Genomic DNA, 19442 nt, shown 5'->3' with positions numbered 1-19442 from the left:
GCATCATTGCTAACTATGCTTTTAATTGTTACTACTGAATGTTTCACGCACAACAGTTCTTCCTGATGCACATAGTGTCATACCATAATACTGGGTGTTGTTTTGATTTTCTGTTTCCTTCTGTTTTTCTAAAAAACCAGAATACATATGTTTCCATTTCTCCCCGATTATCCTTTTCCTAATCCCCATGTTGCTTTGTTACAATTCCTGGTTGAGGGAGGTTAAAGCCACTGGGTACAAGTCAGCAGGTGCCGTTTCTGAGTTTGACTGTAGATCATCCAGTGGATAAATATGAGGAAAGGAAGCAAAGATGGGGGTCTCTGCTCCCATTTTCTTGTAAAATAGCAGCTGATTGTGAGCAGGTGCTTGGCTTTGTCATAGATACTAAGTACAAGTGCAATTATAAAACGTGGACAAGTCTGCAATAATTGGTTGAAGCAAACCAAACTCAGCCAGTATAAATAAGTTACCAAAAGCAGGTAGGCTTGCTGTGCTTCAAACATGACTCAGGAGAGGAGGAAGAGGATGTTTTCAGAGTACCTGTCTGTTGGAGGCCGTGTTTAGGGATGAGGCCGCAAAACTGGCAGAGCTGTGTACATGTGGCATTATCCCCTCACTCTGAGTTCTTGCAGGTTCATTGGCTTTTCTCGTGGCTATCAAGAGCAAACACAGGGGCCTTTTTATGGATCCAGCTTCCTCCAGCTGAAAGGTGTACCTTGGTGTGTAAGGGATGCATTCACATGCTCTCTGCCTTGTCTATGGCCTGGCCACCACAATGCCATGGGGTCCTGTGTGTACTTGTCTTTGCCAGGCCTGCTACCAAAAGAGCTGCTATCAGGTGCTGACCAGGCCCCTGAGGGAGGCCAGGACAGCAGTGGGTCCCAGGGGGGAACAGTGGAGGCTGGAAGTGGTAGGTATGTATGTGCAGTGCTGCACGGCATGAGAAAGTATCCTGGAGTGTAGAGAATGAAGGCTTCTTCTATTCCTGAGGATGCTTTCTTACACTCTTTCCCAGGTGCTTTTCACCTCCTTCTCTTCCCCCATCCTGCAGCCTAGTACTTCTCACTTTAGGGAAAAACAATAAAGTGTGGTTAATTTTAACCAGTGCAATTATTTAGGAGTCCTGGAGGTGGAAAATCAGTTACTGGTTAACAGAACTGATTTGAAATGTGTTCTGCCTGACCCCCTCCTGTAGTGAGCCAGAAGCAGTTCTTCCAAGAAGCTGGCTTTCTGGAAGGCATTTCCACTGAATCATTTAAAGCCTAGGCTTCTTGAAAATGTTAATATCCTGCTGGCTCACTGGAATGCAGCTGGTGGGTACAGCAAGTGCAATACCTATGTGCGTGCTTGCAATCCAAAGCACAGGCGAGCAGGCGGGGTTCAGGCTGCAGTGTGGGTGTCCTTGCTGAAGGCTCAGGCTAGGAGGGGAGTGGGCTGGAGATGAGAGCTGATTTGGCATGGTCCCACAGGACTGGCAGTTCCTCTGCCCTGCCCAGCCAGTGCAGCTGTGGTACAGCAGTGCTTTGCACCCCTTGTGGGGCTGTGCCCGGTGACCCCGAGCCGTGCCCTGCGTGGCGCTGGTGCCGCAGCGTGGCTGGAACTGTCAGTGTGTTTGTGCAGCCTGGGGCTGCTCTCCTGGGTACAGTGGGCAGAGTGTGCCCGTGGGCTGAGCCTGCTGTACCAGCCTTAAACAGCTGCCTGGAGAACGGTGCTGCGTGAGTCTGACCCCAGGATTCCCCCTTGCATCAGCAGGCAGCCTTTGTAGTACTGAAAATTCATAGCAACTGCAGGCTGAAGTCCTGCAATGGCTGGAATATCTCTATAGCAAAAATGCAGGTCGGTGCGAGTGTATGTGTGCCTTTTCCCCTCCCACGGTGTCTGCAGGCAAAAGCCTTTTTGAGTTAGCTGTATGTTTTTGTGGTATCACAAAGGCTTTGTCCACCTTAGTTTCCGTGTGCTAATGCATGAGGAATCTTTTCTGTTTACCTTAGTAGTGAAGAACTTTTCAGGGGAGAATATATATTCTTTTCAGGCAATACCCATTCTCCTCAAACCGTCATCTAATCCACCTCTTTCATAATTTTATCTTTAGTGTGTTTTCTTACATGTCATCCTGTGATTTTTGTAGCTAAAGGAAAATCTAGAGTTCTTGTCTTAAACTGGAGACATATTGTCCTGCAGAATAAAGGTATTACAAGTCCAGGATTTAAAAAAAAACACAACTGTACTATAAGAATAAAAGAAATAATTGAGGGACTCTATGACAGGAGGACTGTAGGTGGTGGCAAATGCTTTGCTAATTTGGACAATAAGTTAGCACCCAAGGGTGGTAAGTCAGATCATTACTTTTGATTACCAGATTTTCTTTTGCTCAGTGTGGTACAGTACTCTCAAAGTATATACACATTACATGTGTTTGTTTATTTATGTCAGCAGTAGATGTATTTACAGGAGTTTGTATTGTTCTAGCTAATATTCTGTGGTGTGTCATAAAACACAAGAAAGATTCAATATGAGACATAAGTATCCTACTTTGTTAGTGAATTTTCTCTTAAGAATGAAAACAGATCATGATAGTCTGTCTTCCATTAATATAAATGCAGATTAATGCAATCAAATGTGTTACTTTTTCCATATACAAGTTGCAAACACAATGGAGTACAGTCCTCAAATATTGCAGTTTCATTAAAACAGATCCTTTATTGTTCACTTAAGGGGATATATTTTGCACACCTTCCTTAGATTGATCAATTTGAATTCATTTAAAACACTAACAATTGAGTACAGTGGCAGGTTTATTTAGATAAATGGATAACAATTTTCATCAATTATGAAAATGAAAGACAGTTAAAATACTAAAAAATAAAAAAATAAATCTGCTTACTATTCTGCAGAGTGTACCAGCTGACTGCCTTGTGCTAAACTCTGCCTTGACAGGTTTGGGGATTTTTTTAATAATGTGAGTAAAAGCAAAACAAGATGACCTTGCCATATTCCCTGTGCTTCCCTTTTGTGTAGTAACTCATATGCTTATCCCCTTATTAATTTCTCTGTTAATTTTCCTTCCATTTGCATATCTGAAAGAAAATGGAGTCAGGACCAAAATGATGAAGTTAGTTTAAATATAATAAATCATGAAATGGTAACAAATTTTGGAACATTGGTTAAAATGTGTTTCATGGCTGTCCAGATCTTTTCTGGGGTTGAGATTTGTTTTTCCAGCCATCCTTTCTAGACTCTATGTTTGTCACATATGAAGAGTATTAGAAAGGTGAGGTTATGAGTTAATACCATGGTTCTCCTGGCAGTGGTTCAAAGCTTTGGGTGAGTGGTAGAAACAGTGTGTAATAGAGCTTCTGCTAAGCATTTCTCTAAAATACTTTGTTATTTTTCTTTCTTCCAGGGTTTTTGGGAAAGCCACACAAAGCTAATAACAGAGTATGGACCTGTTTGTGGGTAAGTTTAACAGTGCTATCAGCTTTCTTTTTTCTGTCTCTTGGTCTTTGAGTTTGTTGGTTGGGAGAGGAGAAAATACGAAGATAAGATGTTCATCAGAGAGCACAGTGCAGTGTTTCAGTTTGGGGGACAGAGGTGGAGGTGGTTTGATTACATGCAGCAAATACTCTTGGCTTATTTTAGTTCAGCATTTGGCATTGGACTTCATTTTTCTCTCTCTTATTTTAATTATGCACATAAAGTTTAGTCCTTTTCAGAACTGTACAAAGCTACCAGCCTTCAATATTCTCTTTTCATATGCATATTCTTTATACTTACAGTGAACAGTGGAAATAATAATTTGTCATCTTAAAAACCCCTCAGTTTATGAAATAGTATGAATTTGGTTCAGCTGTTGCTATCTATATTTATGCAAAATTCCTAAACTTAAAATACAATGAAGTACAGATTAGAAATGAGGCATTCCTCTCTCTATAGCTCAGCTGTGCTATCTTAGCAGTTTATTAGAAGTAAAGAGGGTTTAAGCAGTATATCTGTTCGTAGAAGCCCTTCCACATTTCTGTGAATGTCATTTCTGTTCCAAGAACTACTTTCCAGTTGTCATCATTTTAAGTGAAAATGCAGTTGTCCTGTGGTATCTTCTATTGTTGTGGTCAGTTGGCATTTAATAGCATAACTATTATTTCAATGTATAAGTATCAGGCAATATCCACAAATTATGAAAATGTCGGGTTTTTTCCCCCATAGTCTGCAAGGAGTTTAAGATACTTGTAATAGAGCACATATGAATGTCTGTGTGTGTGTGTACATATTTGATTACAAAAGATACCAATATGCTCTGTATGCTCTTCCAGCAAAAAAAAAGGTCTAGCAGAAAGAAATCAGGCTCAGGCATTTGGTGCTCCAGTCACAACCGCCTTGTGGCATTTATGCTCAGCCCTAAGGACAAAGTGCTGCAAGAAGTGATGGAAATAATGAATTCCAAGGGTTAGGTACTTGTCTAGAAGGAAATAATACAGTGTCTTGTCTGGCCAGGAATGGGAAAAGATATTCATTAATGCTGTGGCAATTTGTATGTTGTGTAACAAATGGAAAGTGACTGTGGCTTATTATCTCTGTGACCTTTGGTGTGATGCCCTTAAATGACAATAATGTAAGAACACTGGCATTTATTCCTCAGTATACTTCCCTCCTTATTAATATCATGCCTATTTTTTTTCTAAGCTGAATTTGAGACAAGTTGCTATTTAGTCATGTGTCTGCTCACTCAGCCAGGCAAGACTATGTCATTGGAGAAGGAGATGTGTAATTACGGTGTGTGAGCAGATAGAAAGTTTCATTTCTCCAGTCTACTTACAGACTGCTAGGGAATGAAATCTCTGTGAGACTTGAATGGACTGCAAAGCTGGATGATGATGTTGTGGTCAGCCAGGATAGTTATGCCTCTTTGGGATTCTCTAGGTAGGAAGAGTGAGCACAGGTGTACTTCATTTATTGAATGCATGGAAAACTCAATTTGTGAGGGATCTCGGAATCTGACAGAGAAAAAAAAAATGCTGTTTTTCCTTTTCTCCCAGGGAAACAAAGCTGGATGCAAACAATGCTGTGTTTGAGGTAAAGTCTATTTGCAGTTGAAGGAGGATATTTTAAAACCTGGCTTACAAGCTGCTGTTCAATAGGTGGGGTATGTGTCAGGGGGTATTTATCACAGTCCTGTCAATTAAAGAAATTCCTTCTTCTTCCCAATAAGTCTTCAGTGTGATTCTTTCTGAGGTTCTTTGAAGTAGGCAAATAAATGGTAGGTGTGTTTATGTGTATATTCCCAGCAAAGTATTGGATCTGGCAGATGGAAGAAGATGTGGCATTTTTCTTTTCCCAGATTGAAAACTGCTTTCCAATAAGCATAAAGAGCAATGATCTTTATTTCTACAGTGGTGAAGTGAGTTGAATACAAATCTTTGGAACTGAAGCCTTTTTTTCTTCCTAAGGTCACTTGAATAGTCTGAATGATACCATCACAACTGTTTTCTTTTGTGTGTGAATTGGTTTCCTTGACAACAGGATGTCAAATCAACTTTTCAGCTTTAATCAAGTCAAAACAATATATCCCTTCCATTCCAAAAGGCCTCAAGTCGGAGAGAATTATTTCAAGTAAGGCTTTTGTAGGTCACAAAAGCTTTTTTTTCCCTTTGCTCCCGTGTGCAAATCCAAAGGAGAGGTGATGGTACTGATATTTTATAAAGAGAGACAATGCAAATAGTCATCACTTGTGAGTTTGTGCTGTGAAAACTGTTTTTTTTTTCATACAGAGGTGGCTAAGATGGAGGCCAAGGCAGAAACAAACAGCTCTGGCTTGGTGCAAAAGCAGAGATGGAGCATTTCTATTCAGCAGGGTAATCTAAGCCACTGATGTGACTTTTGAAGAGGTCCTGCAACAGAGTGAAAATATTTGATTTAGCTATAATTTGGAATACCTTCTATAAAAATAAAATATGTGTGCTATTTCTTTATAACAGAAATGAAGTTGAAAACAATTCTATTTGGAAACAGTGCACTAATACATATTAAGATTTGTCTTGAATATTCCCCATGTCACATAAGACTTCTGCAGGAGAGTAGCCCTGTTTGCTGTGGAAATTATTGATTTATGCCACTCATTCTTTTGATGAATATTAATGCTATGTTACTTTATTTTCACCTCTGCCATACCCATTTGTTCCATTTCGATTGTCGGTTAATGGCTGCTGATTGGAAATATGTGATAAAAGCAGAGAGAGGAATAAATAGGGACAACATATTTTATGGAACCAGAAAAACAACTTCTACAATGTGAGAGCAAGTTAGTTTTGCTTTCTATGTGCACTTAATATACATTTGACTGCTCTGCTGCAATTGCATCATTATGGCCTTACAGAACCGTAAACATGTATGGCTGATTTGGAGTAAAAGAAACCTGCCAAAATAACTAGTATATTCTTGGCCCAGCAACATGATACCAGTGATTGTAGAAAATCACTGACACAGCCCCAAGTGGGCAGTTGATTGTTCTGGGATGAAGGAACTGCTTTTGGCTGTAGCAATGCATTTGGATGTGGGGCAGAATGTAAGAGATCATAACACAGAACTCACTGTATATAATCAAAGAGTGAGAACGGATTAAAATTCACTGCAATTTGTGGGAGAACAATGTTTCTTCATGTTGTTTTTAATCTGAAATAACTTGCAGCAGGTCAAACCCTATTCTTACTCTGCCTTGACTTGAACACTCAACTTTAACTTGCAGTGAGGAACTCTGAAGACGTCTGTAGTAGAAGGTTGTCAGTGTAGGGGCTTGGGGCTTCCCACTTTTGTGGATGGAAGAGGGACATGTGTTTCTGGGATTTGAGCATGTGGAATTTTACTCAAAGCCTTTTCCTTCCTTCTGCCGCCATCAAACACGTTGGGACAAACCTAAGGTGGATAGGGCAGGATCTCCTGCAGGGAGCAGCTGATGTCTTCATCATGGGCTGAATTTAACTGAAGAAACAATGCTAAAATTTATTGCTATTTTAATTTCACAAAGTTTTTTAACTCCTCTATTTCTAGCCTTATTCTGCTTTCTGTGGAAAAAAAGTAATTCCAGGAAAAGTATTATCTTTGTTTTGAAGGCCCATATAAAGAAATAACTCAGTTTTATGAAAAAATGTTATCCTATTTGATTTCCTCTTTTGCACTGATGGTAGGGAGGTCTAATGGACTTACTACCTCTCTTACTAAAGGTACTTCCTTTAGTTTGATATTTTGAAGAATTTACTTTTTATATTTCAACTAGAGGAAATCATACCTGGACAACAATAGGGAAAAACAAGCTTCCTGTTGTTGTTTTATAGCTCCTCATAATCTCTGTTACCTGTGTAACCTGATAGTGAATTTTGGTAGCCTCAATTGCCTGGATTTTTGTCTTCTTAAAAAGCAGTATGTTTTTTGGCCAGTGCTGGATCTTTCATATTTCATCAAGATTTATTTTCTTCTCACTGCTTTCTTCTATAGGTGTTGTGATAAGGCTCTTTAACTATAAGATTGTTGACCAGCCCCAGAATTGCTGATGTGGGTTAGAGTTATCTCTTTATTCCATTAACTACCTGCAAATTGTACAGTATAGCAGAACCCCTAACTTTGAGCACATGAGTAATCACATTAAAGTCAATGGTATTACTCAACAGGCTTCAAGTTAACCAGAAGTCTGTCTACCTTGCTGAATCAGGGCCATAAAAAAATAATTACATTTGTGCCTTAAAAATATTTTTAGTGTTGTTGGTACACATAAGCACCTAGTTCTCTTGTTCCTGGAAGAAGTTAATGGGCAGAAAAATATTTCTTCTTCCTCCCCACCTTCTCTTTTGATAGCATTTTGCATGTAGACAATTTAGTTGCTCTTCTGTGAAATGTGTTAGCCATTCCCTCTGAAATTGAAAATATTATGGTTTAAATGGACAGAACAGTAGAACAATATTAATGCTTTTAAGTTAAACTTTCAGGTGCCTTTTTTTTATATATATATATATATATATATATTATTATTATTATTAGCACTATGAGAATTTGTCAATAGTAACCTGTTTTTTTAAAAGTTGTCTTTTAAAATGTAACTGAAACACAAAGATACTCCTGGCAGAAACTCCAGGGCAGAATTCATGGTACAATGCTACATCTCAATCTGAATCTCCACACTTGACCATAATTAGGTATTGGTTATAGTTAGCTCCAGTGGTTAAATCAAGCTGCTGGAATAAGTCTTGTGAGTTACTTTTGGGTGTATTATCATCATCAATTTCTCCTCTTGTCTCTAGAGTTAATTGGTCTTTAAAACATAGCCTTCTGTGGGAATGATGCCTAAAGATTAACCCAAAAGGTGGCATACCACACTGTTCTGAGAGCTGGAATCTGTGCCACTGTTACAGGTGGAATAGTTTTTGTGACTGCCTCATCATTATTGGAGTATTTTACATTCTGCATGCATGGATCTGTGGGCTGCAGTGTACTGGCAAAATTTATGGTAAATTAGTTGACTGGTTTAATTCTGGCATGTTTCAAATGTTCTTAGTCTCTGGAACACTGCAGATTGATACCTAGTGTACTAGTAATGTCAGAGGTGTTTATTGATGAGCAGTGCATAGCCACAGACAAATCTGCTGTGTGGACTGTGATCCCCCATGAGAACTGTGCAACTTGAGCTTGTGTACTCTGTGATAATTTTTGATTTGTTACTATAGCTTCTGGCTGTCCCAGTAAGGATGTTTGGGTTCTATGCATTCACAGACAGAACTCAAAAGCCCACCAAAATGTCACAGTTCCAGCCCTGAGAGCAGGCAAAGCCATTTGGATGGAAACCTTTTGTGCAAGTGGTAATCTTTGCTCTGTGCAAAGCTCTCCCACTCCTCTCTGAGGCTCCAGATGTTGCCCTGGAGTGGCTAAGCTGCAGGCATTTGCTCACTGTTGTGCTTTTTTTCCCATTTGTTTCCTCCATCCAATCCCTTCATGACTCTGCTGCAGCTGCTTAAGCCAATATAAGTCAAAGATGTAATGTAATCTTTAACACTTCTGGAAAGAGAGTGTGAAATCCAACTGTTTGAGACCGAGAGCATTTTATGTGCTCCTAGCAAGGCAACAAAGGGCACTGCCTGTCATCTGCATCGTGTTCCTGATGCTTGTTTCTGTGCTTACAGTGTGTGCACACTGCTGTGATTGTAGCTCCAGCAAATTACTCTTTGTTTGGAGGAAGATCTCCTGGTTGGTTTGGCCTCACTGAAGGATTTGGCCAGTCACGGGACAGCTCTGTGAGGTTGGCCAAAACTGTGACAGCTCCTAAGATTGACAGTGGAAGCAGGAGCAGGCCCTTGTACCATATCTAAGCATCTGAGGAGTCTGATTAAATCGTGGTCTGCTTCTCTGTGTGCATACAGCAGCCTTGCCTAGGAGGAGGTTTGAGCTCCATTTTCTCCTGCAGAAGTGTTTCTCTTTGGTTCCTTTCATGCTGGTACTGTGCAGCATTTAACTGTTGAAGCATAGTCCTTGTGAGCTCCATCCTAGGATTATTTGAAGTTTCTTTTGAAAACATGCTGTCTGAGGAGTGTTTTACAGCTAATATACAGCACAGGTGATCTTTGATCTCTGCTGCCTGCTTCCTAGCTAATTAATGGTTAAAATGATAGTTTTAAAGGGAGTGAAACTGCTGAACAGATTGCTTCTTATCATATTACACCTGCACACCACAATGTGTCATCCTCATTCAAGGAAGGGGGAGGAAATATTCTGAGTTACAAAAACTAGTTCCTTAGACTTAATTTCACATTGCTCTACCGTCTTCATTATCTATTGGAGCCCGTATTTGTTAAACTTTTTAATAAGCTGTTAAGTCCACCTTGTAATTTCCCCCACACACTCCTTTCCATCATTTGGAAAGAAGCAGGTGGAGGGCTTTTAAAAGACTGAAAAACCTGAGGCATTATTTCAATATACCAATCCTCCTTTTGGATTGGTAAGTATGGGAAAACAGCAGTGTTGTAGATTTTGTTGTGCATATTAAATGCTTTCATTAGAATTTCCTCCAGCACTCCAGAAGTACTGATGCAAACCTAAAGCAGATACATGCAATATGCAATGTTCAGTAGCTATTAATGGTCTCTGACTTCACTCGCTATGTATCTGATTATGAACTGGTGTTCCCAGTGTCAAGCATGGTAATTTTTTAATGCATTTCTTGAATAATTTCCCCTTACTCTACACAGAGGGAGGAAAATGCATCATGCCTCTCTCTGTGTGTGTGTGTGTGTGTGTGTGTGTGTGTGTGTGTGTGTGTGTGTCCCCTTTCTTGGCAGCCTTTGAAGCAGATCAACTTTAATGCTCAGTTCAGGAACTTCTGCCTACCTGCCTTGCTCACTCCACAGGAGAGTCAAATTCCTGCCTCTCCAGGTGACTCCCTAATGCCAGTTTCCCCTTCTTGCTGGCAGTCCAAAGAAATTCAAAAGAAGCTTGTGACAGTTTTGCGACTGTGCTGAGAGAAGCACTGGGAAAAAGGGATTTTCCTTTTCCACAAATCCCACACTGGGTCTGGAGAAGGATCCAGGGAAGAAACTGCAGATCAGCAGCCTGTTGTCTGCAAGCCTAGCACGGGCTGGAGCATCCATGGCTCTGTCCTTTTCTCACCAGTAGGAGCCCTAGGATGCAGTTGTGCGTTAGACTCTCTCTGCGCATGATGAGGAACCCTTAGACAAGACCTCGTGGGGCCTCTGCACCTTCGGGCACCAAAGCATTGCACAGGAATGGATTGGAGATGTCTATTAATTTGTTTCTTAAAAATAGTTGTATTTTCCTTTGTGAGGGCAACTGCGCTTTGCCAGTTATCTACAGAGGTGTTTCCAGTCAAGTGCTGCCTTCAGTGTTACTGTTAAAGTGGTGCCTTCAAAGTCATGGTTCACTTTGGTGGGGTTTGTTCTGGTTTTGTTTTTTTTCTATCCATGACCTTGACTTGTAGGCTCTGTGTTTATGCTTTTTTATACTTCCTTCCCTCCCTCACTGAATATTTGCACTGCCTTTTTCTTTCTCTTACTTCTCTCCATCCTCTTTAGCTCTATGCTATCTTTCCTCCATGCTCCAGTTTTTATTCCTTCCCGCTTTTGTTATCCATGCTGGGTTGAAAGCAGTAACATGGCCTGACAATTTTAACATCATTCCAAGGTTTTTATGTAATTCCATAAATCTCTTCATTACTTTTTTATTGTTTTGTCATATATAGGTTTTAATTTTTTCTTCTACCTTATTAGTCTGTGGATCAATTTTAGTCTACAAAATATTATTAGTAGAAAGGGGAACAAAATATCTCCTTTTTCTTTGTTGGTTTGGCACCATCCTAAAATTATGCTTTTTCTCCGTTTGACTACCTTTTTTCTTTCCCTGGAGACTCTGCTTTATGTCAGACCTTCTGCTGGAAGTGAACTGGGTATGACTTCATCAGGCAACAGGCAAAAGTATACCCCACTGCAGAGGAAGAAGTTGTTTTCACATGTTACTATGTTCCTTTTTTTTTTTTTTTCCTGTCTTTGGGAACATGGGATGAACTGAGGCACCATTACCCTGGGGATTGTGAATCTTTCTTTCCCTCTAGTAAATTTAGTGGCTAAACCTGAAGACTGGTCTTGAAGGAGGATTTTAGTCATACCAATAAAATTCTACAAGTATAATTAAAAAGCTACAGTAATGTCAAAAAACCTTCCATGCAGAGACACAGCAGCTCTGCAATGACAGACACAGCATCAGGGAAAAGACTGACTGTGTCCTTCAGTAATTATTGGGGTATACTCCCACAGGAGTTCTTTCTAGTCTAACCTTATTAAGATTCAAATCATGTCTTGTCCCAGAATCTCCTCTCTGCCCCATGCAAACAAGCCTAAAAATAGTGGTCTGGACCTTCAAGCTGTTGTTTACTTTAGTGTAGCTTCATTACAGATATAAAGTTATTGCTATTTGAAGATCTTGACCCAAGTTTATTATACTTATATATGTTATGATATGTTATATCATGTTATATAACTTCAATTTTTGGATGATTGTACCTCCTGAATAAAATTAGGTTTTGTGCAGCAAATTTGAAGACATACCCAGACCTCTTAAAGTAGTTTACAGAAAAAGGAGTGAGCTGGGAGCAATGTTCTGACTCTGTAAGGTCTAGCAGCAGACATTTTATCACTCAACAATAATCCAGGCTTTTCTGTCAATGTTGGAATCTATTTTATTGAAAAAAGATCTTGGCAAGGACACTGGGAATTGCTGCAGAGTCTTTCAAAGTGACATTATGAGAGGATCTTGGTTCTTCAGGACCGTTTATTGTATAGAACATTGTATGAAATACTCTGTGTGAAGGGCCAAAGTAAAATGTTACCAAAGCAGCCTAACAATTTTATATGTTCACTGGCTGTCCATTTAGGCCAGTAAGAAATAAGCTATGTTTGGGGCAGGAGAAACTCGGTCTCCAAGTACAGTACAGAGGCAAATATTAAACTAGGTCAGATGGTAATGTAACATCACATGGAAAGACACTAGTTTTTAAATAGTAAATTCTATTAAAATAATTTAAATTTTTATTTTTGAATTAGAGAAGTATATTACAAAATGGGAAGATTAATATTTGAATTACCTATACTTGCTCTTACTACAGACACATATTTTCTCCTGTCTCAATAGCATTTTATTTGCTTTTGTTCTGTAACTAATACAACTGGATTTGCATCAGTAGTGAAGAACAGAAGTTTGTGAAACTGCCATAATTTTCATCCCGTTCATTTCCTTAACAAAATCTTAAAACAATACACAATTTGTAAGCGTTGGAGCAGACCCCTTTGATACACCACTGTGTTTATACGACTCACAGGACTGCTCTGGGCATTGCATTCAGTGTATTTCCTAATCTTTCGCCTCTTTGGGGCTCAGCATTTTGGATACTGGATTTCTGCAGGCAGCTGTACTTCTACTTTCAGGGGCTGGCACCTCAGAAATCCACAGGCTGTCCCTACTGCCAGAGGAGTGGGTTATACTGAGGTCAGAGGATGGGGAGTGTTGCTGGCAGTGCTGACCCTGCCATGCAGGCGTCATTGCCTACATACTGCCAGGTCTCTGCTGGATTTAAAAGGCTCCAGGTGAGAAGAGCATAACCAATAATTGCAGAAATTAAAAGTGGTGCCTTCCCATGCCTTCATACCTTTTTCCCCTTCCTTCTTTGCCTACAGGACACAAAGCATCTGAATCCCCCAGACAATTGCTCATGCATTTACATTTTCATTTGCTTGGTTTATAGCAGGATTGTTCCAGCTTTTGGGAGGGGCAGCTATCAAAGATGTACAGGCACTGCCATTGTGTTTTATTGTTCCAGTCTATTTTTCCCTGTGAATGTAGGTGGGAGTTTTTTAGTGGGTTGGTTTTGTGGTTTTTTACTTTCTCTTTCTTCTAAGAATTTATAACCCTTTTATTGTCAGTCTTCAATCATTTTTGATAGATCAATATATTTACTTCAATGATGGTTCATCCTACAGTTGTGCTTGTATATTTTTTATTTATTTTTTTGCTTTGTTTATAGGGGTTATGAATAGATTCAGGGGGTTGTATCTCTGCTATACCTCTGTCATTGCATGAAGATCAAGTGCTTGAAATTTGCCCAGTTCATTTATATTTAGAAGGAATATGAGGTGTTTACATTGGTCTGTCTTCAAATCTATTGTTTTTTCCCTCTTTTCTAAGTAAACTTTGAGCATTTAGAAATGATGTTTTTTTTCAGAAGTGTTCTCAGAAATCTTAATCATGACTGCTGGTGTTTCATGTACTGCTTCATTGAACTGTTTGGAGGCAAGGGCTCTAGGAGACTGCTCTAGCAGAATCCAGGGATCCGGAGGGTTTGGGGAGTAGCACAGCAAGGCAGAATGGTAACGAGGACTCAGAATTGATGCAGGTTCATGGGAATCCTGTGGTGTCCAGCCAAGCAGCTATGACTGAGGGAGAGAGGAGAAATTCTTGAGTCTACATCTCACTCATGTCCCCAGGCAGCCAGATGTGGACTTGGGACAGCTGTGAAGAGAGCTCACACATGTTCAGAGCAGTGTCAGTGTGATTTGCTGTGCTCTGGCTGGGGGTCAATAGAAGAGGTGGGTGAACAAGACTCGCCAATGAAGGTGAAAGGATATGGCTTTGGAAGAGAGGGCCACATGTACTATTCCATCCCCAGGGATTTGGGTTGTTTCATGATAAAGTGATGTGTATGCCATTTGTTATGCCTTTCTTCCACCACAAAGAAGGGAGCAGCAAAGGAAGTGTGTTTGTTACAATTGATAATATGTAGAACTTGGTAAATGGAAAATAGGTCAACCTAGGTAGTGCTCTCACAGTATTACAGTTTGAAACATGATCTGTATCTTATGACTACACATTAAATATGGTAAAAAAATCCCTGAACCTGCATGGATTTTAGTGAGGTTTAATAATTTAAACCAGATGAGCATATTAGCTATTTGTAGGATGCAATCCCCATAGTTGCCTTACCAGAGCCATATACACCCTGGGGTTTGGTGCATTCATTCTTAGGCTGAAATAATTTGCCATGTTATGAAAGCTGTGACTCAACTACTTCTCAGCAGTGTGTTGTCCATTTGTAACAGCAGATTTTCCTGGAAGTCATTACTTTGGAGTACCATTGTCAGCTGTACACATCTTTCCTGCTCTTCTTGTCCTTTGTGGTACAGATTTGCTCGTTGTTGTTAGTGAGGATGTTACTGCTGATACACAAGCTATCAGGTTTTTCTGTTCTTTCCTTTCTTTTCTATCTCTGTTGAATTGCAGTTTCCTTTGTCTTCTGTGTGGTGCACTGAAAGAGGTTAGGAAATTTATCATGGTTATTTTTAATGGGTTTTTAAAGTTCTGCACGACACAGATTGAATTGATTCAGGAAAATTTCCTGGAGCTGTAGCATTGTACTATTAAAAATAATTTTATCATTGCAGTTTTTCTGTAAGAAAATACATCTATTTTTCTCCTTCTATCCTATAACAAAGCCCTGCTTTCTAATGTTTCTGCGTGGTCAGATATTAACCATTTCCCTAGATAATTTAGGTGGGTCATGTGTACTGCTAGCATTTTTATTGTAAGGAATTCTGCTAGTGGTTTCATGATAAATGCATCAAGCATTGGGAAATTACTTTTATTAGTGTACATTTAATAATGCTTTAACAAAATAAATGTGTTTGTGTGTGTGTTTGTCTGAAGAATGTACAGAAAAAGTACATGCTGCTATAGGTAAAAAATTCATCTTTCCTGTGTGCATTTTGTATGCTGTAGCATAAAAAAGTACATTCCCAAGAGCTCAGTAGGTGGTTACTATCTTTTTTTTCTTTGTTTAGACATGTTTTTTTAGGTAGATCGTACAAGAAAAGTGCATCCCAATGACTGTCCCCCTCGTGGCCAGTCTGACAAGCCTTTCCTTCCCTGAGTAAGGCTGTCCATTGTTGGCCTTTATTGTGCCTTTATTGCACACAGAACAAATGAATGAGTTGCTTGTGGCTTCCCACTTATGAAACCCTGCTTTCACTTGCTTAAACTTCAGGTATTTTCAGGCTAGTAACCAGGACCAAGTCAAAGTGTTGCTTCTTATTCTACAAGACAGCCTATTGCATGTGTAGCTACATGAATTCAATTTGGCTTACTCACTCCATCATGCTGTGTTTATGATGCAAACCCCCCCTCCCCCCGTCTATTCAGTCCTATCTATTATTGAAGAATTAAAATATTCTAATATCAAGACAGTTTTATTTCAGAAATGCATGCATCTGCATTAACATAAGCAGAGCAAAGGTATTAAGAGGGATGGTGTACAATATAATGTAACTCTCATTGATTTAAGATCAAAATGCTAGTAAGAAGGAGTAGACTGAAAGAAAATTATGTACATGTTTATTTCAGATACATTCAAAAATAAAATATTGTTTTGTCCACCACTGCTGATTCTATTTACAGGAGGCAGATGAGCTGTCATTACTATAAAGAAATGAAAGATAAAGTGCAGAATTAAAACAAACAGAAATAGCCTACTGATTTTGAATGTCTCTGTTCTGAATGCTGCTTTTGAAGACATGTATGAGGATATGTCTTTTCAGCTGATAGGAATACTTGGTGTGTTCTGAAAGCCTTTTCTCCAGGGCTAAAATGGCTAAGCAAAACTGGAGAAGTGAAGAACTCCAGTTGCACTTGAGTTCTGGCCATGATAAGTAAAGGATGCATGAGATGAACCTTGCAGAAAGACAGTTATGGTTGGTTTTTCTGTGTACCCTGATGTCAGGTCTGGGGGAGGAAAAATAGCATAAACCTCAATTTTATCATGGTCAGAAAGGGTTTATGACAGGCAGCAGTCAGATCACACAGGCTTTGTTTTAGTTGCCCTGGAATGTTTGCTTATATGAAGTTTAGTGAAGGGTGTGTAACTATAAACTTTATTACACTTGTGTTTTTTTTATAGTCAACCTGCTTTATCATCTGCTGTATCTTGTGATGTCGTAGTATCACAAATTATATTTAAATCCTTTGACCATCTTCCTGTTTTGTTTTCTCCGTATGGTCGCACATATGCTCTCCTCCTTTTGTCTCCTGTCCCCAAATTTTTCTTGGATTCTGCACTGTGACACACACATGCTTCCCTGTTTTCTGGGACGCTGAGGATCCTCCTTGGCTTCATGGGCACGTGTTCAGATAGGTCCTCCATACCTTACTAGAAAGCAGCCCTGCACTGCATTCCCCTCCTCCACATGTTCTCTCAGCCATGTTATTCGATGTAGCATCACAGTCGTATCCCTCATCTTCTGCAAGTGTGCTGCTCTGTCTCCATTTATCTCGTATGAAACGGCTTTAGCCCTGCCAGGGTAATGCTGCCTGTTGTTTCCCAGAAATTGCTTACCTGTCTGTCAAAGGAAGCTGCTTAGAGCTCCTAACTAGAAATCGGAATAAGGATTCAGCAGATCCCTATCCCTTCCTTGCAGGGGGAAAAAAAAAAAAAGAGGACAAAAGGTTACCCTTGTTGAGATGAAGTAACATTGTCTGCTTACCCTCCCCAGCCATCTTGTTTTTTCTTTTCATTCCACTGTAGAAATAGGTAGCACTGTTGAATATAAATAATAGGCTCATACAAATCCATACAAATGAGCATTGTGTTCATAATAGCAAGTAAAGTTTGGAGACACAGAAAGTTTGCTATCTTTCAGAGGTAGCTTTCCCTAGAAATAATAATCCAGTGTTCTGGAAAAAGTAACCTGATGGTTTTTTCCCTCAGGGTATGACAAAGGAGTAATTTAGTAGTGAATTAGGTGCAAAGAGCAAAAGATGAGACAGTTCTCACGCTGCATCTCGAAAACCCCCAGAAAGGCCAGGCACAGAAACATGCTGAAAGCCACAGGAAACCCCTGCTGCACCATCACATGAGGTCAGTCAGGCATAGCGTGCTTTAGCGAGCGCAGACAAAACAAGCTCTGGTGAAAATACCACAGTCTAAACACGAGTAACAAAACACAGACTAATACAGCCCAACTTGGTGGGAAGCGCCATGGGAAAAGATTTAGAAACATTGTTCTGGCACTCTTGCTGAGGTGAAGAGCTACGAGGACTTCCAGCGTCACCCAGTCACAATAGCACCACGCACCCACGCAGGAGGAGTGACTGGTTTCTTATTAATATCACAGTACTTCTCATTTCCAGTAGCATCCTGTAAAAGCAGTAGCCTATTTACAGCTTTCATTTGGCATTAATGAAGTGGAATACTGATGTAGCTAATCAGCGCTAGCGGTATGATGCAAGCAGGCGGAGCGGCGGCGGCAGCGGTAATCATCTTAGCCCAGTTGGCAGGATAAAAATAACCCCTGGCAGCGCTGGGAAGTGGCAGCTCCCCGGCTGTGGGGGAGCACAGCCCACGACCCCGTGGCTCTGCTCGGCCCTGGAACCCGGCTTCTGCTGCAGCCCACCTGAACGGAGAAAAGAAACAATTCTTATCCCTGTCCTTCCCTTTTGCTGCTTCTCTCCCCAACCCCTGCACGCGGGTTTGCGTTTTTCTACTTGCACTTAGGTCTGGACTCGGATTGCCCCAAAAACCAAATGGATGTAGATTGCCCAATATGCTTGTATAATTCAGAGGTTTGTTGTTTTTTTCTTTCCCTCTTTGTGGCACTTTGTGAGCTTAATTTAATCTCTGTCATTTCTTATATGTGGGTAAATGTCATCTACTTCATTTCATGAATGAATTAACACAGCCATGCAGAGGCTGTGTCTCCTGCACTGCTCACTTGGAAGGGGGAAGGGATTAGTAAATGTGTGTGACACCCTCAAGTTGCTAAACCCTGGGGTTAGAGATGCTAAGAAACAGATTTCATTTGCACCCTGGTATAAGTTACTTGAAAGAGTCATCAACTCTGTACATTGTAATGGCCTCAATCAGCCCTCCTTCTCTTCACTGTCAACGTTAAATATATTACTTTAATACCCAAGTCTCTTACTGGACCTGACAAGGGAGGAGCTCCTTTAAAAATAGCTGTGCTTTTAGTGGTGGGGAGAAGATAAATAATCCCAGAATTTTCTTCCCTTTTTTTGATACTTCCTTAAGCATGTCAGAAGGCAGAGGCCTCCTGGCAAGGTGTGAGTTTGAGATAGCGCAGAGGTTCTTGGTATGTAGAAGATAGCATTTTTAATCCCGAGTGTGTGGACAAAGAGTTGGGTGCATAACTGTACTAAGCAGCACAGGAAGTGTGTGTGAGCAAGCATTTTAGGTTACATGATATTTTTAATGCACCCAGGAATTAAATTAATAGTCCCATGTGCTTATTTGAAAGCTTTCACAACATGAAAAGAAATGTAGTTCATTGAAAAATGAAATGGGGAACAATTTATCCTTAAATAGAAATGAGTATGGCCATGCCTCTTTTTTTCATGAATTTGCACAATGAGCAGGATTAGTCTCTAGATGAGGTGTGTAAGTGTGTGTGTGTGTTGGCAGAGCTGTGCTTTGAAACTTTTCTCTGTACCTGAGACTTCTCAGCATTACCAGGGCTTCATTTTAATGTGAAGTAATTTCACCTGGTTATAGGGTATTGTGTTTTTGGGGTCGTTTTGTTTGGATTTTCTTCTCTTAAATTAATGTTAATGTATTAATGGATGTTTCGTAGTTCTCTAATCTGGAGATACTCAGCTTGTGAGTGCTGTATAAAAATAGTCTGGGGAAGCTTTTTGCCAACTAGAGTCACAGCCTAGGATGCAGAACAAATGGCACAGGAGTTAGTTCCCAACATTCCCAAAGAAAGCTGTAGTGCAATTTCCAGGTGTTCGTAGCAGCTGAGAAGCTCTGTTCTCACAGGGTGTGAGCAGAAAAAAAAAAAAATAAAATAAAAGGTGATTGCTGGCAATTCCCATCTCCTCCATACTTGACTGTCCCCCAG

General features: G+C 40.1%; 1 protein-coding gene across 1 annotated transcript in view; it reads left to right on the top strand.

The window, feature by feature from the left end:
• The window catches only part of TBXAS1 (thromboxane A synthase 1), a 237160-nt gene that overhangs the window by 86179 nt on the left and 131539 nt on the right, over nucleotides 1-19442 (top strand). Inside the window, exon 4 of the mRNA XM_086884738.1 lies at nucleotides 3404-3456. Within this exon, the coding sequence (XP_086740864.1) occupies nucleotides 3404-3456 (53 nt within the window). The remainder of the gene's footprint in view (nucleotides 1-3403; nucleotides 3457-19442) is intronic.

This window comes from Cyanistes caeruleus, chromosome 4 (genome assembly GCF_971803275.1).
Source record: "Cyanistes caeruleus chromosome 4, bCyaCae1.hap1.1, whole genome shotgun sequence".
In the NCBI taxonomy this organism is placed as follows: Eukaryota; Metazoa; Chordata; class Aves; order Passeriformes; family Paridae; genus Cyanistes; species Cyanistes caeruleus.
Note: the sequence above shows the minus strand (reverse complement) of the source record. Positions and strands in the feature narration are given on the sequence as shown.